At 52.0% G+C, this 21,634-nt stretch overlaps 5 protein-coding genes across 5 annotated transcripts; 2 read left to right on the top strand and 3 right to left on the bottom strand.

Moving 5' to 3' along the window:
* Positions 1-1,960: 1,960 nt before the first annotated feature.
* Positions 1,961-4,276, bottom strand: DCS_04939 (uncharacterized protein; the record flags this gene model as incomplete). The annotated part of the gene is made up of 4 exons (XM_040802245.1): positions 1,961-2,059; positions 2,237-2,271; positions 2,398-4,092; positions 4,162-4,276. 4 exons carry the CDS (start codon positions 4,274-4,276, stop codon positions 1,961-1,963), a joined length of 1,944 nt encoding a protein of 647 aa, XP_040657278.1.
* Positions 4,277-9,622: 5,346 nt separating this feature from the next.
* DCS_04938 (uncharacterized protein) lies at positions 9,623-10,081 on the top strand (the record flags this gene model as incomplete). The annotated part of the gene is made up of 1 exon (XM_040802244.1): positions 9,623-10,081. One exon carries the CDS (start codon positions 9,623-9,625, stop codon positions 10,079-10,081), a length of 459 nt encoding a protein of 152 aa, XP_040657277.1.
* A 3,608-nt stretch (positions 10,082-13,689) lies between these two features.
* On the top strand, positions 13,690-15,655 carry DCS_04937 (uncharacterized protein; the record flags this gene model as incomplete). Its single annotated transcript, XM_040802243.1, has 6 exons — positions 13,690-13,899; positions 13,960-14,030; positions 14,086-14,377; positions 14,436-15,173; positions 15,249-15,353; positions 15,422-15,655. The coding sequence occupies 6 exons, from the start codon at positions 13,690-13,692 to the stop codon at positions 15,653-15,655; spliced, it is 1,650 nt and encodes a 549-aa protein (XP_040657276.1).
* Positions 15,656-16,901: 1,246 nt separating this feature from the next.
* DCS_04936 (uncharacterized protein) lies at positions 16,902-17,365 on the bottom strand (the record flags this gene model as incomplete). Its single annotated transcript, XM_040802242.1, has 2 exons — positions 16,902-17,035; positions 17,098-17,365. The coding sequence occupies 2 exons, from the start codon at positions 17,363-17,365 to the stop codon at positions 16,902-16,904; spliced, it is 402 nt and encodes a 133-aa protein (XP_040657275.1).
* A 2,060-nt stretch (positions 17,366-19,425) lies between these two features.
* Positions 19,426-21,507, bottom strand: DCS_04935 (MFS transporter; the record flags this gene model as incomplete). The annotated part of the gene is made up of 5 exons (XM_040802241.1): positions 19,426-20,059; positions 20,129-20,315; positions 20,396-20,420; positions 20,502-20,790; positions 20,903-21,507. The coding sequence occupies 5 exons, from the start codon at positions 21,505-21,507 to the stop codon at positions 19,426-19,428; spliced, it is 1,740 nt and encodes a 579-aa protein (XP_040657274.1).
* Between the last annotated feature and the right edge of the window lie 127 nt (positions 21,508-21,634).

The raw sequence follows: 21,634 nt of genomic DNA, 5'->3' as shown, positions 1-21,634 counted from the left end.
TGCTCCAAGCGTCCTAAGGGAGTTCTGCTTCTTAGGTAGTAAGTCAGGTATGACGTAGAACAGTATGTCAAGCAAGAGTCCGTCAAGAAGCTTTGCACTTCTCAATTATAAGGTAATCGCTTAGATTGATCAATGAAGAACTGAACTAGCTAGTGGTAATGACTGTCCTATATATACTTGTTCATTCCTTTATTATATTGGATCATTTGGATCGCCTTGCTCACCTTGCTCACCTTGCTCAGTGGTGATTATAGTAATTACAGAGCATGGCGCTAGTAGTCCTTGCTTACCTTATCCTATAATTACTTCCTTGCATGGATATAGTAAGCGCGCAGAGGGCAGGTGATAGGGTCCGCCTTATGCATGGTCACCCCGCGTGTTACGGGCTTGTTAAGTAGGCTGGCTCCTCCAGCTATGGTTGGTTCGTAACACTTCGTTCCTTTATACGCATCCTTAATTTTCCTATGGATAATGTTATTAGCTAGTATTAATTACAGCGTCGGTTATCTCGGCTAATAGTTTCCGCTTTTTATTAATATCTAGGAGTTGACCTATTCCTATAGGTACTCCAATATTATAGTTGATTTGTTGTACTGCACTGTACTCCGTATTTCAAGTAAAGTTCAACCAAGTACATCTACGCTGCACAAAGTACTTGTATGACTAATGTTGCCGTTAGACAGTGCACAGGGACAAGTACAGCAGGAGTATTGCGAGGAGTATTACCCCGTAGTACCAAGTAAGACTGCAGCACACCTTAGCAGTAACTGCGCGTACTGTACAAGTACTGCACCGTCTGTGCGGCAGGGTTCGTACAGAGGATTCACAGCGTATTTAACCTCTAATGGAATAATAAACACATGCCCCGACAGAACACCGTGACCACCTCTGGCCGACGAGGTAACCCTCGGCAAATTGCCAGTTTCGTCCATTCCCTTCCAGCACCGGGCGGCAACCTCGGATGGCCGCCGGCGATGCAAATGGACGGTTGGTATGGTTGCCAACTCTTGCCTCTGCTCGCACGAGGAATGAACGGGCAAGCGTGCTCCTACCAGCTACACGGAGTCCTCGTTCTTGTTCGTACAAATTTCCATCATGGTGAGTCCGGCTACCACCCGAAAGGTACTGACGGACGGCAGGGAGTTGAAAACACAAATGGACCTGCTACATGGCCTGTTCGATACGTCGTTCCGACAAAGGCCACCCATCCCCTTCGTCTGCCTAACTTACTACGCCCCCTATCTGCTTTCGCAAGGGCACAGTTTGCCAGTCCCCGGCAAAGAGTTGGCGAGACCAGGCATACTTTTTGGCAGAAGAAAAGTGCAAACATTTCCTTTCATTGGCAAAATTTGTCATCTCGAGCCTGAAGAGTAGAAAGCTAGTTTGGCATGCGGGATTAAATTTCCAATCTCGATTACCAATAGGGACGGATGCAAACAACATGACGCTAGAAAGGATATAAATTGTTCTACAGTATAGACCAGCTGCTAAAAATATTGAATCAAGCACGCCACCTAATTACTCGGTACATTCATGGGCACTTGCGTTGGATATTCAAGTTACTATACTACTGCATTGCGGTGACGACAGGCCATTTCCGACAAGGGCTATCCCGTTCGTCAGGCTAACTTTCTACCCCCCCTTGGAGCTTCCGTAAGGGCACAGTTTTCCAGTCCCCGGCAAAGATTTCGCGAGACCAGACATACTTTTTACGCCAAGCAAACTGCAACCAAGTATTCTCTCCAACAAATTTTGTCAACTCAAGCTTTCGATACTCGTTGGCGCAAGTCGCGGTAAATTTAATACCTAGAAGTAAGGATGGCCGTCGGTTAGTTATGCCCGACAAGGCCAGGAAGAATGCAAAGCTAGCAATTGAATTTACCTCCAAAATGCCACTTATCTTGGGTATGAAGCGGGTCTTTGGCAAAGACATCGATCAAATTGATGCTTTTAATGTCATTTAGATGAACCTCCATTGTACCGAAAAGGTCAATGAGATTAACAGCGTCGGAATAAACGTCTCCTGGTTCTGGCGCTTTGGCGATAAAGACTGATTTCTCTGTCCCCAGGTCGAATCGTATCGTGTCCCATGTGCCCCCCCAAAAGCTATCTTCCAATCGGAATTCGTACCGTAACTCGTTGATAGTTTGGCATGCGGTACTGAATTTCCAATCTCGAGAAGCTACTGGGACGGATGCAAATGTCTCTGTATGATAAGCATCCCAATAATACCTACCCACTGAATGATGATGCTCCTGTACTGCAGATCCGCTATGATAGTCAAGGGTAGCATTAACCTTTGTACCAGCGCATCGCCCGCGCATCTTGAAAGCTACAGGCCAATTGGTTTCTTAGTTTCTGCATACTTATTATAGAGCAGCTAGAGGGTTTTTATACCTTTAACTTTAAATATATCGGCATGGGGCGCAAATGGATAATTAACGCCGCACTCCCTAACGGTTAGATCGACCATGCGAATTTTCTTGAGACTAATGCTGGTCGTGCCCTTGCCGAGCCAAGCCTCCAGGTTGAGAGTAGACCAAGTCTCGGAGCCAGCATCGGGTTTATATGCAATTTGCTGCTTAAACATACCGTACGTTTGGTTCAAGGCAATGCCTAAACAATCCCAGGTGCCGGCGAGTAATTCGGGAGACATCTCGAAGCCTACCTCGACCTCTTCCAGGCTCTCGCACCACGGCTGTTTTTTCTTTGTCGCGAAATACATCTGGCTTTCGCATTGCTTCATCTCCGATTCCTTCGGCTTAAATGGATTCTTGCTATCGCTGTACGCGTACTGCGACAAGGATCGTCTGCTGTGGCCCTGGCCCCTTCCCATCGCCAAGGCGAGGATGGCGGCACACGCCGCAGGAATACAGGTCGTGTCCAAGGCGTCCAAGGCCTGCAGCCCCTGTTCCACATGTTCTTGCTGGCTGGTTTGCTGGGGCTCGGGATTCGTATTGGCCTGCTCACCAGGGGCGGCCGATCCGCCGGCACCATCAGCAGAGGGTGCCGGCCGGTCCCCGGGAAGCAATACGACAATAGGCTGGGAAGCCTCGGGGTTCACCCGAGCGCAGACTTCGGCATGAACATCGTTTCTTGACAATTCCACTGATATGGTGGAATTCAAACTCGCCCGCAGCTCACGCGATGCTCTTGTCAACCTGGCAGGCTCACCCTCCAGAGACGTCTCACCCGATTTGTGTCGCAAGGTTGAATGCGAACCCCCTGCGCTATCAGCTTTATCGTGCACTGGGGCAGGACTCGGATCCTCGGCACTGGCATCATTGTCGGGAATGACCCTTACAAGACCGGGCGAGTGGCCGCTGCAGGTCGCTTCTCCCGAATCCTCCGTTACACTCTGTAAATCAAGCGACGCACACGACTCGTGCGCCGAGTCTGAACTCGAATCCTCCGCACCATCGTCATGCTCGTGCGCCGAGGCTGAGCTAGAATCCTCCGCATCATGACCATTTTCGTGCCCTGCGGCAGGACCCGGATCCACTGCGCCAGCATCATGCTCGGCAACGGCGCCTGCAGGACCGGGTGATTGACGGGCAGAGGTCGCATCCTGTCCAACGACACGTACGTTGGCCGCGACAAAGTTCAGAAAGGTCCTCAGAAAATGAAGCATGTCCATTCTGTTGACGTTGTTTCGCGAATAATCCTCGTCGCTGAGAAGTCGTAGCTGCCCGATGGAATGCATGGATAGGATCTGCAATGCCGAGATGATGGTGCCCGCCCAGCTCAAGGGCGAGTCGATGCCGGCCCAGACTGCGGTGCTGTCGGCATGCTCTAGAACGATGTTCCACAATGTAAACAAGACAATCCAGTTTTGGTACGGGTCATCCCCGAAGCGACGGACTCTTGTCAGTCTAACGTGGTTTCTCGCGAATTCCTCCTCGATCTCTTCGGAAACCTCAACCATGTCACAGATGACGACATGATCGATGCCTTGTTGATGGAGAACGGCGAATGTGCGATCCGTGACGTGAATGACGGCATTGTTATAGCTGAATGCGGCGTTTGAGGAAACGAGGCGGTGACCAGGCGCAAAGTTTCGATCGAGGACGACCCAACGGTAAAATCCGCCTTCTATTAGTGCGCGCCTGTGTTAGTGCTTGCACTCGTCTCAAAGACTGCCGGGGAGGAACTGATAGTTACCCGTCGGATTCAACATGCGACCGCGAGAGTGAGGCAAGTCGTCCTCCGGAGCCTGTGGTGGGTCGGCCAGCGTCAGGCCGAGGAGACTCAGCAGCAGTAACTTCCAGAAGCGCATGGTGGGTGAATGACGTGCCGGGAATCGGAGATAGCCGGCGTGGCTAGGATTGCTACCGGCAGCGGGTGAGCAGGTGGCCGACGCAAGAGCACTTATATATATGCCGTGGTAATACGAACTGCGAGCGAGCCGGGGTATCGGCAGTACTTGTACTCGTACGGTCCTGCACACGGCAAATGCGTGCACCCGAGTGTTCTTGCGTACGTGCCTAGTCGAGCGGCATTGTGCATGTCGCTCGAATCGCGCCTTCGGTCGGCGCAAGAAATGCGAGTCGACGGGGCATTGACGATCCTTTTTAAGTGCACGTCGGCGGCAGCAGTGCAAGGGAAGTCGGGCCAATATTCCAGGTTTTCGGGACGCTAAGGGAGGGGGTGGTGCGATCGGGTCAACCGTTTGTCCCGCTTGCATGGCTGGACCTCGGTACTAGCATAAGTACTCATATAATTACGGTACTTGCATGAGTATGGAGTAATTACTTAAGCAAGTAAGTAATTAAGCAAGTATTCGTCGTAAGTACTCTGTACTTCAGTACAAGTACCTGGAAGCCAGCCGGGACCGACAGCCCGATTCCCCGTCCGTACCCGTCCGCACGTGCTGGCACTGCACCGTGCAAGTAAGTAAGTAATACTCGAGTACTTACGTGCGGAGCGCTCGTGATACTTGCGTGCTATTTTTTATTGGTGGCACGTAAGTAAGTATAGGAAGGGGTGCCCTCGCTTGTACTGTAAGTACGTAAGTACCTAGTACATGGGCAAGTTTGCCGCATGCCCATGTACAAGTACATCAGCACACCGCACTCTGCGCCGCCGTTGGAGGGTACACCACTGCAAGTCAGTCCAAGCAAGCACAACACGTACAAGGAAGCAAGTACAGTGAGTACACTGCTGTGCAGGGCAGCCCTTCATCACCACCAAAGCCCCAGAGGTTGTTGGACCCCCCATTCCGCTGCCGAGCCGGGCGGCGATGCACCCAATCCACGCCATCGTTAGCGCATTGGACAGCGCGTGGGAACGGCGGGCACACGGGCACCAGGAGCCGATAGCACCGACAAGTTATTGCGAGTACCGTACTTACATGCAAGTTATTGCAGGTACTCCGTACTTGCGTGCACATGTGCAGTAGCGCTACAAGCAAGTACCTACGTGCAAGTGGGTGTAAGTAGATACATGTAAGTAAGTACTAAGTTGTACTCTGTTTTGCCGTGTCGGAGCGAGCACGATCGTGGAATACTGCACTGCAGCTTGCTTGCATGCGCTGTGCCAAGTACCTGGTATAATACTTGCACACCCACCCAGTGCGTTCCTGTGTCTACACCTGCAATTGCTCCGCACACGGGTGTTCCCAGGTGCTTGGTACGAAGTACATGTACAGTACAGTACTTATTTGAATATGCGGCGCCCTATTCGATAATGCACTATTATACTTGTACGGAGTAGATGTACTTCCATCTCTGAAGTACTTGTACAAGGAACTATTGCTATGCCATGCATGGATTTCGGGACGAGCCATAGACTTTTCACATCGGTAGTAATATTACATGCGCATACTATTGTGCGGACATCCTTATCATTCCTACAGTATGTACTGTAAAATATCTGCCCTATTTTGGTACGAGTCCAAGTAATGACATGTACTTAAGTGTGCCATAAGTAATATTTGCATTTGGAACGTACTTAATGGGTAATAATACCACATGCTTAACAGTCAGGAGAGCCCAAAACCGCCTGGCGATAGCGCATCCTTCCGGCCGCGTGGGCTCAGGCGGGTGGGCGCACAGGCACTATTACTAATGGCAAGTACCTGTACGGAGTACAACTACAGTACGGAGTACTCCGTGCAGTACATGTAGTTACATGACGAAGTACTGCAGTTAGTACTTGCACATACCGCTATTGCAAGTATTATCCAACATCAACTCGAAGCCTCAACTGTACTTGAGTATTAGCGCTGTGTTGTGCTGTACATGTAGTCGCTAATGGATGTATACTACTTATGCATTTGTAGTTGTACGTGTGCGATGCGACGCAGAGGAGCAACGCCTGCACATACTTGCTTGCAAGGTACTTGGCAGGAGTACTTCGTTGTAAAGTACTCCGTACCTTAGTACTGCTAAGTGCACGGTTCCTGCCTAGTAGCTGTACTTACTTAGGTAATTACAGTACTTGCATATTCCAAAGTAATTACTCCGTACGGAGTATTTGTACCGAGCACTGTAAGTATTACTCCGTATTACTCAAGAGTGCTGTAGTTGTTATGGAGCACACGTTCGGCATTTGTTTCTCGCAATACCGTACTTCTGATATGGCCTTATCGAACCATGCAGTTTGCCAGCTCGTCTGGTGCCATGGACTCGTGCACGTGATTGGGCATTGATTCTCAGGCACAGCATCTACAAGTATTGGCACTCCATAAATGTGCAGCGCACAACCAAGCATGCAATATGTTATGATATTAGGCTTTGCCTAATAGAGCTATGTCCTAGGACAGAGTCACGTGCTACAGCACGTGACTTGTATCCTATGACTAAGCAGGCATTGGAGTATAAGTACTCCAATGCCTAGTACCTTGAGTTAGTGTTCCGTAGATTTCTTAACACCTATTTCCGACCATTAGATACTGGTAGTACTAGTGACTCCATAACACAATACAAGTAATAGGCAGCACAATACACCCATCACTTACCACCTCGTGCGTCCCGTCCCGTTTCATTCCCTCCCAGCATTGACGAGCTCACCGCTCATGTGTCGCACAACGCTGCGGCCCAGGGAAGCCTTCCACTGTTGTTCTCTGGTTGGTAGGCAGCGGGCTGACGGTGATGCGGAGTCGCCGACGGTATGAAATGCCCGCCGCGCGACTGTGTTTGCCGGCAGCAACCGAGGCAAGCCCGAGTCGCGCATGCAAGAACACCTTGCAGCAAATACGGCACAGGGCATGAACCGGGTTAGCGTAGGTGGAATGCTCATGTCGATGTCGGGGCGGTCTAGTTCCACTACTTGGAAGAGCTTAATGGTTGCCGTGTCGAAACGGTCCGTTGGCGGCGAGTCGGAAGCGCGTCAGGCAGCTCTCAATGCCTTACAAACGACTGCGAGGGTCGCCTTGTGGAAGGAACTCGATGATCCTACCCGCATATGTGGTTGCTGAGGTGGCCATGAGTTCTGCGTTGGATGCTTGTTCATCATGCTCATTCCCTGCATCTACCGCGCCATTATCCAACGGCCGTCGTCATGACACTCACCCAGCAAGCCGCTACGACCCATTCGTCCTGTTGCTGCCGAGATGGAGGAAGGCACGTTATATACAGCATCCAACAAGAAGAATTCAACTATTGCTGTTAGTACGTAGTAATTAGTATGGACAAGTAAGTAGTTGTATTGTTAATATATGTCCTCGATGTGCACCATTTAATTACCTACTTGCAGTAGCAGAGAGGGCAAGTGCATTTTACATCATTACTGTACTTGTACGGAGTATTAATACTGCAGTACTTACTTGGTCGGAGTAGCAATACCCCGTATTATTCGGTAAACGAGTACATGTACTTGTACTTGTATATCATACAAAGTACTCCGTAGAGTATAATATTTACCAGTATGCAAGCATATGGCAGTACAGTATACAACTAGTTGTACTGTAATAAATGTACTGTACGGAGTATATAATAACACTTGCTCAAACTACACACGTACTAATAGTACATGTACGTACTTAAGTATACGAGTACAGGTAATTACTTAGTACCTATGGAGGGAAGGGTCCCATATGCGGGCGAGTTTGTAGTTGTAAAGAGAGGGGCCGTATGATTCGCTCCATTGTTGCGAAAATAGCAGCCAATGCTGCTGCAAGTACTCCGTACGAGGCAGTTCAATAGCGTGGTCCGAGCAAATTGACTTCTGACGCTGCTGAGCATGACGGGGTGGAGTCGTGCCGATATCGTCGATATCAATTTCCTACGAATCCACCATACACTTCGTATGCATTCCCAAACAAGCGCTGACTTCCACAAGGGAGGATGGTCTGAAGGCTTTGGCCTAACGGTGGAGCAAGCACATGGGGGCAAGTGTTGTGGTGAACGACAACGGCACGATGAACCCCACTTCATTCCTGACTGCCATGATCTCGACACGAGTAAAACTCGACTCGTGGCTAACGCTGGAACCCTCCAAGCTCGTGAGGGGGGAAAATCGTAGGATCCGCACCTCACTAGAACGAGAGACCTTCTGGAAAGCGTACGCGAAGAGTATTGGAATAGCAGGTCGCAATTTACCAACCATCAATTTTCAGTCCCTTTTTTTTCTTCGCCTTGTTGCAGCCTCGTCTCCTGACCTTCGTTTGGACTAGGATCCTGCTGCACGGTCTCGGTGCATTCGCTCACTACCTTACGATGCTGCTACTGGGCGGGCACGGGTACGTATTCACCAGGCAATAAAACCAAAATGATATAATGATCGATGAGAATCAGCGTCAAGCAGCCGCTCAAGATGAACAATAATACATGTCTTACAAGTGTGCTCGTACGGTACAGGGCTTCTTCTGCACATAGAAGCACAATGCTGAGCCGCGAGGGTAGTTTCACGTCCTCAACGCCCACGAGATATTGTTCTTTCGCCCAAGCTTTGGATACCAACCTCTTTCCTTGCTTGGGCGGGTATCGGGTGCCGTGCGAACGGCTGTTGCTGCCACGTCTTGTCGCGGCCATCCACGCTCTCTTCGCCGTCAGGGCCATTGGCTTGTTCGGGCGTTGCTAATGCTGACGCCGCTTTCTACGGGTAAAACAAATTGCCCATGTATGTACCGTGTTTCTCGTGCGTGCGCCTCTTTCGAGTGTTCGTGATGCACTGTGTCAATGGCAGCCAACCCAGAAGGCAGGGAAGATTGAGCGTGAGCACGTGACTACTCACGGGACCCCTTGACCCAGCAAGGTTATGTAAGATATCCAACAACGAGCGTCCACCTTGGAAGCCTTAGGCTCTCTAGTAATGAATGCAGTCATCGCCTTCGTCCTCAACGTTAGCCACTCAGGGATCGGACTGCTAATTGCCGGGCCTCGCCGCTCTACCTCTTGTGCCTCCCACCGTTTCTGAAATTACTCTGGGAGATATTCTAGAGATCTCCTTAAGATGTGCTAGAGGTTTTCTGTACGCATTCATGACGTTACCCTGAGGGATATCCCTGCAATTTCCCAGAAACTTTCGTGAGGGATATCATCAAGATTACCCCCTTTGTCCAGGCAATCCTTCCTTTCTTTAGCATTCTGAAACACAGCCCATATACTCTCTACTGTACTTTGTTTCTACACGTACCACTACCGTCGTCCCTTGATCGACTGCATCTCCCGCCCCGCCGCCAATGGCTCCAAACACGGACATCGCAACGAGGAGTCTCGTCATTGGATTCAAATGCGCTGGCAAGTCCTCTTCGGAGACTGCTGCGACCCTTGGTATTTCAGTGCGCCAAGTGAACCGAATTTACGCCAGGGCCATCGAGCACGGATTCGATCCAAACCAGCGGCCGTTGAAGATCAGGGATGACTTCCTTCGCGATGCCCCTCGATCTGGACGACCGACGAAGCAGACGGCCGAAGCGCAGGAAAAGGTTCTCTCAAAGGCAACGTTAACGCAGATGCGCTCGGGTGGAGAAGTATGTGCCATTGTTGCCGCCGAGCTTTGCAACGAGGGCATACCAATATCTGCCTCTACCGTACGGCATATCCTCAGAAAAGCCGGGTTCCAGAGGACGAAGCAAGTGAACTCGGAAGTCCAATCTGATGCCGAAGATAATGTTGGATCGGATCTGGGACTGCCTTGATCATCTTGACCGGATCCGTGGCGACTGGCCGATACCTGGTCTGGTGAGACCGCTTGCCACTTTCCAACGCCGCGAGTCCACAATCACATGGAGAGGAGAGTCGACAACCGGGCTAGTCGAAAACCCGCTTGCGAGCAAGATAGAAACGCGCTCATCTGCGTATGCCTTGGGCTTTGAGCACGCTACTCGTACGGTCTGTCGCAAAGACCCTGCCGCCGTTGGTGATTGCGTACTGTTCAAGAAAGGAAGCGAATGCGCTGCGAATGAGAAACGGAAGCAAGGATCCTCATTAAAATGCAACGAGGGACCGTACGGCAGCTATGTGGCGTTACTCTACCGCGGAAGTGTACTGAACTGAAATGACTATTGCGCTCTCGCGCGGGAGAGGTTAATGTGAAGCAATGGTTTCCTGATGCAGAGTCAGGGTTCGATCAACAAGAATACCCGCTTTCATCGCCAAGAAGGGAAACTGATGATCAAGCGCGTGGTCAACTCTTTCAGCAGCGTCACTTGGAACTTGGCAAGGCGCGGTAACTCTGAGTTCAGGGAGTCAGCAGCGTGCTGGACGAAAGGGTGCATGGTTGAACAAGGAACGGCGCACCTTGGGGTAGAACGGGACCATTGAAAGTTGGAATCTGTCACATTGCATATGCATAATCCATGAAGCACGCACACTTAGTGCGGTGCCTATTTTTGTCATCCGTTTGGTGCGCAAAACTCCCTATGGCTTGGGTAATGCTGCCTCGATTGGCGGCGATATATTCACAATTTTGTGGTCCATGAAGCAAATAACCAACTACGAGGAATGGCCGGCGGAGAGCTTACCATGTCTCTCAGGGAGATGTTTAATCTTGCTGTCCACCTTGACCAAATCACTATTGCACAGTACTGCTCCTCAATGCTCAATCATCTGCTTCGGACTGTGGCAAGACTGCAGGCGTATGGCCATATTGTATCCATGCTATGTTATTCGTGCAGATTCTTGGTAATAATACGTCTTGTTTCGTCATGCATACTGCTCGTACGTGATATAAAGCAGCAGAACTGAGTTGCTCACTTTTCGCCAAGTCATTCCGCAGTATCCCCTCCACCATGCACTCCGCCCTGCACCGGCCCCTGCACCAGCCTCGGATGAGCGTACCCATTCTTGGACCGGGAACGCACTCGTTTCAACGCCTCCAGCATACGCCGCCATGTCTGCCAAGGCTCGACTTCAAGACGTCCGGATGGTCACCATTATTACACTCGCGCTGTAGCCATGCAGCCTGGAAAAGTCCATCTGCTTGCTGCCGTGATTGAGTATGTTCCCATTTCGCAATCTGAACGTCAACTTGATATCGGCGCAGAAGAGGTTCATCCAGTTGACCTGCCGCAGGATGTGCCTTAATCGGAACCTTTGCTCCGCCGGGTTGGGATGGAAACCCCAGCAGAACCGTCGAGAATGCATGACGAAACGGCGATTCAATCTTGCTTCCCTACAAGGGATGCAGTCTGGCAAGAATCTAGGCCGTTATCAGGGGTCAGCATTGCACCGGCCTCTTGGACTATCGGTGATCCAGAGACCTGTAGTTCGACGCGGCCGTTACTTTTCCGGGTACCTGTATGACCACTGTTTCCTTGGTAGAATCCAAAATCGTCAGCTGATACATAGTAACGCTACGGAATAAATTGATCGTTGCATCTCCCATGGTATGCCCCGAAGCGGTCTGGAACCATGCTCTCTATCCATGTCCCCTATTCTCCAGTCTAATTGCCGCATCGACGAAGGGTCAAGGAAGGGAAATCCAGACCTAAATGCCGGTATTCCTACTTCCAGTTGGAGGTTTTACACATGGGCATGATCATACTTTTGTCACATCAATCTGTGACTGACGCGTTGGGAGGTTGCCGTTTCAAGTAGTCCCTGCTTCTCACAGGGAGCCGGGTTGGCTCGGTATCCGGAAACGTCCAACCCCCCATTCATGTAACTCGTGTCGCCCTTGTTCGATCAACCAACACTCCGACAATCGATCATGTTCGGGATAACTTCGCCCCTGCACTAACTGTGGCTAATTCCTCCAAGTTTTACCATGGTGTTCTTGGCATCGCGGGATGAGTCGCAGAACGACTTCCATTGCCGTGGCTTCTTTCCCTTGGGGCAGGGGTTATTAACGGTGAGATGAAGAATGTAAGCATGAAATACATGAGCGTTCACATGGAATAGATAGGGGGGTGATTGGGTGAGCTCCCTCTTTGATCATTGGTCTTGCAAGTCGGAGAGCGTGGACCGTCGGCGTCAGAGGATGAGCTCTGAGATTTTGATTCCGTCACTACTGTCCGTAGTGGGACGCATGGAGCTTCTTGCTAAAATAGGGTTTGCAAGACATCCTCGCAATTAATTAGCGACTTGCAGATGACAGAGGAACTTGGACTGTCGTAGCAAGGAATATTCACGAGCTTCCTTTGCTGTAGGGCTTTGCTCTAACATTCATTTTGAAGTTATGGACTGGCTGAATGAAAGGAAAACCCTCGTGTAATCCAAATGTGCCTTTACAAACAAATCTGCTAGTTGTAAGACTGGTTGCATGTCCCGGCAAGCAAATCACCCAGCGGAAGGACTGGCTTGTAGCAGAGATATGAAAATGTCACTTGTGATGATTTCGTTCATCACGGAACGACCAGGGATGGCATGGCCAGTTGGGTCAATAACGGTTCGACCGCAATGGGAAATATTTACTTGCATTCGCCTGCGGCAGTACATGGTGAATTTGCCGGAGCTTTATGTTTCATCATTTTCAAGGGGTATCGGAAGCTTTGTGCGTGTTAATACGTGCACGTACTTGCACCGCAGCTCGTTTTACTCTCTTGGAGTGGTTTCACCAACCCATGCACAGGAAAAGTATCCATGACGAATTTTTTTCAACTGAATCCAGGGGACATCCGTGGTTGCTGTGAAGGTCGTTCTGCATGCCACCCTCTCCTCATTATACATCCCATCCCTGTAACCTCGCTGCCGTACCAACCGTCAACAAGGAAAGTACCTTTCGATATGCAACGGGCCACTTCACTTAGCATCAGGGCATTTGGTGCAAAACCACGATTGTGGGTGGATTCAGCAGAAATGTTGCTGACGAGGAACTTCAACGTTGATCTCACCCCAGTTCTTCTGATCTCCAACCGCTTGGCAATCTTGAGTCAGTCCGCTCACGACTTCATGGGTCAGCGACTTGGCTTTCGTGGAATGCGTAGTTCATAAACTCTCGCTGTTACAACAGAATGATTGTCAAACTCCGCTGGGGGTGGGGTCGGGATGACACGGGCGATTTTCCGTCAAGGTCACATTCGCCGGTTCCCCCTTGAACCAGCACTGTCGGTGATCCTGAGTCAGCACAGAACATGCATACAAATACCAAATGATATCATCTCGATATTTGAACTTGGCTCAGCCTTGGAAGAAACGCATCGGAACTTTTCACATAACCCAGAGCCTACCCACAATTATCGTTTTGTCTGAATTGGTTCATTTTTTTTTGTTAAACTGGCTGAGTATCGACAACCCTGCTCTGCGCACACGACGACAAGAATATAATCAACCATATTCTTCCGAACCTCGCGAGCACATAACCCTAATGGCTTTTCGTCGTCGTCGGACTCAGTCGCTGGACGACAATCCCGCCAATTTCCCACCCGGCACGGTGAAGCTGCTCTCCCGTATGCCTCGTTCAAGAAATGGAGATGACATGTTTAACCCAAAGTTAACATGTTCAGGTCGAGGAAAGGGCAATGATGAGGAAATCACGCGAATCCCGAAGCCGACAAACGACCCCAACGATCCGCTGGTGAGTCGATAAAATGCGTCCAACAGTGACAGGCCTCGCTGATGCACTCCCCCTTTTCAGGCATGGCCCATGTGGCGGAAGTGCTTCAACTTTGCACTTCTTTCCGCCATGACTGCAGCCATCTTTACCGGGTACGTTGTTAAAGTGAATCGGATTGTGCTCTTTGACTGATAAAGTTCAAATCAGAATGGGAATACAGTCCATCTTCTGGGGTCGAATGCGCAAGGAGATGAATATCACGACGGCACAATTGTTGACAGCCAAGGCCCTTCAGCTCAGCGGCGAGGCTTTGACCTGCATGCTATTCATACCCTTTGCCAGGAAGTATGGCCGGCGCCTGCTGTACATTCTCTCAACCGCCGTCTTCACGGCTGCCGTCTGGTGGTCCGCGTACATGAAGACGGCTCCCGAGTTGTACCTGAGCAATCTCCTGAAAGGACTCGCAGGCGCCATCAACGAGACCGCTGTTCAGATGAGCGTACGTGCCCATGCCCCGGGGATTGTCTCTCTTAAACGCCTACGTGCTGACACTGGAGTGCATCTTCGATGTGCAGATTCGAGACATGTTCTTCATCCACCAACGGGGCACCGCCAACGGCATCTACTTCTTCGCCCTCAAGTTCGGCTTTTCTCTCAGCCCAATGGCGGCTGGTGCCCAAGCTACAGCGTTTGGTTGGCGATCGTGCTACCAGACGCTCGGTGCCTTCATGACCGTTCTCACCCTCCTCTTCGCCCTCGCCTACGAGGAGACAAAATACGTACGGCCAATGGAATACAATGGAAAGGACAGCGTAGAAAGCCTTGAGCTCGGCTCAGTTGACAGCTACATGGATGAAAAACCCCTCCCCGCCCCTGTTCGAGCGCCATTCCCGCATTTCCTACGACTACAGCTCCTCACACCGACAAGCGAGTCGCTCTGGAAGACCTTTTATCAGCCTTGGTTTAGCATGGCAATACCTCAAGTCCTCTTCACCGCTCTCCTCTTTGGCTTCGATCTGGCTACGACGACCATCATGGGATCCATGAAGTCTCTCATTTTCGTCGAACCACCCTACAATTTCAATCCTAAGCAGCTTGGCCTCATGCATCTGGGCCCCTTCATCGGCTCTGTGCTCGGAAGTCTCTACGGTGGTTACCTCGTTGACAAGGTAATAGTCTGGCTTACGAGGCGGAACAATGATATTTTCGAGCCCGAGATGCGATTGCATTTTCTGCCTCTGCCCGCACTTATTATGGCAGCGGGTGTTGCCATGTTTGGTATCACAGCAGAACTCGTGAGTTTTCTTCCATCCAGTGACCAGGGATACTTTAGCAATTATGGTCTTGTTGCAGTGCTAATGACCTTGCAGGGTATGCATTGGTTCTACCCCGTGTTGGGAACGAGCATGAACTCCTTCGGGTTCGGTGCCATTGCCGATATTGTCTTCACCCTGATCATCGACTCCTATCCAGATGTAAGCTTGATTTAGCCAGGAAAATTGCCGTGAAAAAAGCTCGGGCCAGCTAACAACGAGACTTCAAGATCGTCTCTCAATCTTTCGTCGTCATCGCCTTCTTCAGGAACGCCATCAGCGTCATTGGTGCATTCGCTCTCACACCATGGCGGGAGGCAATGAGCGTATCCAATATGTTTATCCTCATTGCCTCGTTATCCTTGGCCATAAATTTCGTATCAATTCCCATGGCCATCTGGGGCAAGAGAATAAGGGCCTCTTCCGCTCCTCGCTACTACAATCTGGCCAAATCAGGGTATTGAAAGGTGGCCAAGGAGCAGAGGGAAATCGAGGAAGTGTTACGTGGGGTGGCATCATGAAGACATACCAGAATATTGCAATAGATTGTGTGGCGCATTAGTCTTGGGAATCTGGACTTCTCATAGCCTGTCAAGGTATCTACTGTGAGAAGGAGAGCAGTTCCTGACAGTTGGGGCCGAACGAATCAAAGTACGCTGATGAAGGGGCAGGAGACGATGAGACCATATGGGGACGAAGTTGAACGCCGCAACGCAGAAATTGTAGTCGGGCCATGATTGAAGCTGGGCCACTTCGCGATGTCTGCCGTTTGCGACAAATTGTGATTCACGCGAAGAAATTTGCCTCATCTCTACCAGCAACACGGACAGACGAAACCGTATTCTTGGCGCGATGAAATCAAACCATGGACCACCCTCAACCCCCGAGGGAGAGCAGGGCACCACAACTTGCCGAGCAATTCCAACTACGGAACTATTCAGAGTCCAATACGTTAGCTGCTAACAGACCGGGCTTTGCGGTTCAGAGATATGCAACCGGAACTCGTCACATCCATTCCAGATGGAGAGTAAGCAGCTGTCACGGAGTGGGTATCTGGGGATACCTGGACGGGTTACGTGACTGCGTAATCTACTTATTTGCAAGGCTAGGAGACAGTTCCTCGCAAGAGGAAGAGGGATCCTTAGAGGTCGATGCCACACCACGCCATGACCCATTCCTCAGCTAGTCAGCGGCGCCCTAATTACTGAACCCAGATCTCCTCAATCTACCCCCTACACTACGCACAAGTTGTTCCTGAAATGGGGTTCTGTGTGACGACGAACACTGTATTAGCTGATGACGAAAAATTCACATCACCAAAACATGCGCCAGACAATTCAGACAGGATGTGGTACTAGCACGGCCCCAATCCTATGCAATGGCAATGCATCTGCATGCGTGCACATCGAATGGGGACGTGGATTACTATGAAGGCGTCCTTACCAATACGTGGGACACTTGATAGTTCGGTTGCACAACGATTTTATGCTTAGAACTCAAATATATTTCTTATTGAGCTCTCTGGATCCACAGAAACATGAAAAGACCAACAACAAAGATAAAGAAGCCAAACAGCGATGTGCAGTTGAAGCCATAGGGCACTTCGTTCTAAAGCAGACCTTCTATCACCCGTTCAAGTCTATAGTCTATTCCAAATCAACACGAGTCGCTCTCAATAACAACGGTAACAAGGCAAGCAAAGATTCGGATTCAAGCGACGGTATATGCAGCCGAATCGGATACGTTTCCACGCGGGGAGCGCCTGTAGTTGGAGGGGGTCGTTGGGCCGCCACGGAAAACGTAGCCGTACCAGTACCGGCCGCCAGTGTCGCCCGAGTTGTCGGCTGCGAATTCGAGTTAGCAATGCTGCACCAACATGCTGTCTGGGGGGGAGCAAGAGACTCACCAGCAAATGAGATGGTAGAGGTGCAAGCACGGAAGCTCTTGCACTGGCTCAAAACGTGGTCGGCCCACTGCTCGGCCGTGTAGGCGTCGAGCTCAGCGTTGTAGCCTGCAATGATTTGGCTCGGGAACAGACTGATGCCGGCGACCCAGTTTTGAGGATCGGCGAGTTCCACGCGGTTAAAGTTCACCTCCGCGGTGTTCGCCTCCGCGATGGGGCTCGAAAGTGCGGAGGCAACGAGAAGGAAGCTGGCGGCGAGATTGAACTTCATGGTGAGATGTTGAACTTTGTGTGTTGAAAAATGGTGAACTGAAGTGAGGTGTAAAGAAGCTGGTCAAGAGATGATTGAATCTGAGGATGATCTTGTTTGTTGTTTCAATTCAAAATCGAGGGACATCTGCGCCCTTTTATAGACGATTGATACATACTGAAGAGTGTCAAGGCAGTCGGGGAGAGCAACACCGAAGCAATGCAGATGTAACGTCGGTCAGTTGGTTTCTAGTTTGGCATGACGCTCTACGACATCGCGTCCATGTCGTCGCTCGGATGGACGCCGAACTTCCTCCAACCACAACGTTGATGCGGCCAGCGACAGCCGAGAAACACCGAGATGCGGCAGGTCGGTAACGGTGATGCCGAAAGCCATGGCCATGCAACGTCAGGTATGCGAGCTTCCGGTTGTCGAGTGGTGCTCCATCAAACTGCGTCTATTTTTGTTGCCTCGATGGAAGTGGCACGGTTTGCCTAATCGGCCGAGGGGGCTAACGTGTTCTCAGCGACAGCCGGTGAATGGAAGTAGGTCGAAAACAGCGAGGCCGAACAGCACTTGCAATGCAACGTTGGCCATGCGAGAAACAGTCAGTTCGTCGTGGAATAGGGCCTCCGAGAGGTTGAACAATAGGTGGGTGTGCCTAGGGAAAGTAAGTGGATGCTGGTCAGCCAGATCAGATGCGGGGTACGATTCCCCAGTCGATCGTTGCAGCCGTGGCACTGCAACGTTGACAGGATCGAACGGAGATTCCGATGTGCAGATTAGGTATCGTGCTGTAGATGTACTGGGCAGCAGGTGGGCCGGCACCGCCATACACATGTACATGTACCGTTAGGGTACCGGGTGGTCAGGTCGGCGCTTGGGCGGATTTTCTAGCCCGCTGCACTTGGTAGGTACTAAGCTTTGATACTAATGTTAGCCAGTTCGCCTCTCGCTCTGCGCTTCCCCATGAGGCCTAGTCGTCGGCAACTTCCAGCCGTATCAGCGCTGCGATGGGAGCAGCCACAGTCGCCCGCTTCGTTTGGTGGCTCAACACTCGAAGGGGCAAGGGGGTGGAGTGGACCAACAGGCGATCGCTCCGCATGGTGGCAGCGTTACGGTACAGTTTCCGCCGCGTTACAGCACGGAGCAGTGCTGTACATGTACGGCACCGTACGGCACGGTTACTGGCCAGTACGGCTACAGACCTTTGCGGTTATAGAGCGGTACGTTTACTGATCAGCTCGGCTACGTCGCAGGCCGGTAACGACATAATAGTACAGGCACAATAGTAGGGGACAGGATCGGTAATATACGATGGCCCAGTTGCAATACGGAACAGTAGAGCTACGGCGCAGTACGGTACGGTTACCGACCATTGCGGCCACCGACCATTGCGGCCACCGACCGCCGCGGCCACCGACCACTACGTCTGCCAACCACTACGGTTAAAGAAGAGTGCGGTTATGCAGAGTTCGGTTACAGCACGCACACCTTTCCCCGGCCAGCACGGCTACGTCACAGGAGGGTGACAGCACAGTACCATTTGTAGAGCACAGCAATGGTCCATTGCAGCACAGCAAAGGTCCATTGCAGCACAGCAAGGGTCCATTGCGGCACGACCGAGTTACGGTACAGATCAGTCCATTTACCGTGCAGTGCAATGCGGCACTGCGTTCAGATGCATCCGCCGCAACGGTCTCGCGTACGACGAATTTACCAGACCTGCTCGGTCCCTCGAGTCCATGGCACTCAACTTGAATTGACGTATTTCGTTCGGGCCGCCTACAACGAACCAGCTGGGCCTCGGGGGGCACATCACACCGACACTGCCAGACGGAGAGCTCAGTAGCGGCGGTCTGGCAGCGGGCACCTTCCTGCCGCTCTCAACCGGGACCTGCCTTCCCGGCTCAATGCTAGAATAGGCGGATTGCCTGACGATGGCCTGATTTTGCGGGATTTAGTCGCCAGGAAGGAGGCAATGAAACGGAACCCCCTACTTCTATGTGGTCAATAGTAGATGCAGGCTTAGATCGTTGGGCCTCATATCCATCATCATCGTCGTCGTCGTCGTCGTCGTCTCATTGCTTTCCTGCCAGCCGAGGGAGCTTGACGGGGATGATAAGCAGAACCGAAATAGTCGCCAGCCCGATGCAGCAGGCAAACAGGAGCTTTAGAGCTGCCTCGTAGCTCTGGACCACCTGTTCCCGATATGGCTGCTCGAGGTTGGCAACAGCCTCCACCGACGACCGGACTAGAGCGACGACTCGGTCCTTGTCCGGCCCAGCAACGTACGAGGCCAAGTAATGCACCAAGGCGTTCTGCACGACGAGACTGCTCATCGCCACGCCGAGAACCGTGCCCAGGCTGCGCCAGAGAATCAGCGTGCTGATGACGATGGCTTGTTCGGACTGACTCGAGCAGGCCAGCGTGGCCATAAAGGTGCCCGGAACCTGAAATCCTTGCCCGAGGGCCGAAGGGATGAGAATGACGTAGTGCAGAACCGACGGCAGGCCTCGCTGCAGCGAATGGAGGCACGCGGAGCCCAGGAGCCAACATGCCGTGCCGCAGACCAGAGGCCACTTCAGACGGCCCGTCCGGTTCATGGCAATGCCCGTGCTCGCGCCAGCTACGCACGAGATGAGCGAAGGGAGGGCAAGGCGCAAGCCAGAGGACGTCGCGCTCGTGAGGAGGACTGCTTGGAAGTAGAGCGGTCTACGCGAGGGGTGAGTATCCCAACGACGTCTACTTGACGACGGACGGACGGACGGATAGCCGACGTACAGGTTGAAAAAGATGGAGTTGGAGAGCAGCGCTCCGAGGAAGGCGGAGAATACGATGTTGGCTCGAGGAGCACAGCTGATCAGCTGCAGGGGCATGATGGGCTTCGACGCCCAGGACTCGACGAGGAGGAAGAGCGGAAAGCAGACGGCAAAGAAGCCGAGGGCCGTGATGACGACAGCATGCTTCCCTGTCCAGATGTCAGCTTCTCGCTTTCGCCGAGGAGGAATGTCGACATGACAATGGGGGTTCTTCGTTGACCGTGCATACATGGAAGGACGTTGCCGCCCAGATTCTAGGACACAACGATTCCATCAGCAACAGCACAGCAGCAGGCTCAGGCACGACGGCCTCGCGGGTGGGTAGCGCGACTGACCAAGCCCAGCACGAGGGAAGAAACAGACGACGTCAGCAGCAGCGAGCCCTTCAGGTCAAAATCCCGCAAAGCCCTCCGCACACTCGTCCGCCGCTCGGCCTGGCCCAGGCCCAGATCCCCCGGCATTGCCACGGCAGCGACGCATAGGCAGCCGAGCAGCGGCGGGACCTGGATGCCAAACTCCCACCGCCACCCCAGTCTTTCGGCCATCGTCCCGCCCAGAGCAGCACCCAGCGCGGAGCTCAGACCGAAGGTGGCGTTGATGTAGGACTGGTACACGCTTCGACGCCTAACAAGCCCGTGTCAGCCGGTCACGGTACCGATTTACGATGCATGCCTCGGGTGGCGCTCGGTTGCCCATCATTCTTCTTCATCGCCACCTCTGGCCATGCTTGACGTACTGGATGGGCACAAGATCGCTGATGATGATGCTCCCCAGTGCCGTCGTCCCGCCGGCGCCCAGTCCGCACAGTGCCCTCGCGAAGATGAAGACCTCGATGCTGCCGGCGAGCGCGCAGAGCGTCGTTGCAAGCACAAATACCACCATGCAGCCCATGTACATGGGCTTACGCCCAACCGCGTCCGAGAGACGCCCAAGAAGTGGCTGGAAGGTCGTCGACGTCAGCATGAAAGCCGTCGACAGCCAGGAAGCCGAATTCGCCGCTGAAAAATAGGATGTCACCATCGGGTGCGAGCTTGCCATGATGGTGCCGTCAAAGGACCCGATGAAGAGCGATGAGAGGATCTGGAGGAAGATGATCCAGAACCGAGCCTGCGACACATCGGCCAGAAATTTCACCCCTTCGATGCCGATTCTAGAATTTGTGTCTGATGTCGCCGAATTCTCCCCTGTCGACTTGCCGATGGTCGATTTTCTTCGTGGCCCCAGAAGTGGCGATTCCTCGGAAAGGCTCTCCTCTCTGCTGCCTCTGTCCTCGCCAGCACGGGCAACCATTCTTTGAGTCGCCAAATCCTGATTCAAGGAGATTCGGTCCAATATGGCCATTCTGACCACTACAGTGCTGCGGCCCGACCTCGTGCAAGTAAATCCCCGAGGCCATCAATCCGACGTTCTTGATGCGAGAGTGTCAAAGTATGCGATTCGGCTTGTTCTGCGACAGACTTTGGTGGCC

This window comes from Drechmeria coniospora, chromosome 02, assembly GCF_001625195.1.
Source record: "Drechmeria coniospora strain ARSEF 6962 chromosome 02, whole genome shotgun sequence".
NCBI lineage: Eukaryota > Fungi > Ascomycota > Sordariomycetes > Hypocreales > Ophiocordycipitaceae > Drechmeria > Drechmeria coniospora.
This window is presented reverse-complemented; position numbering and strand designations above follow the sequence as displayed.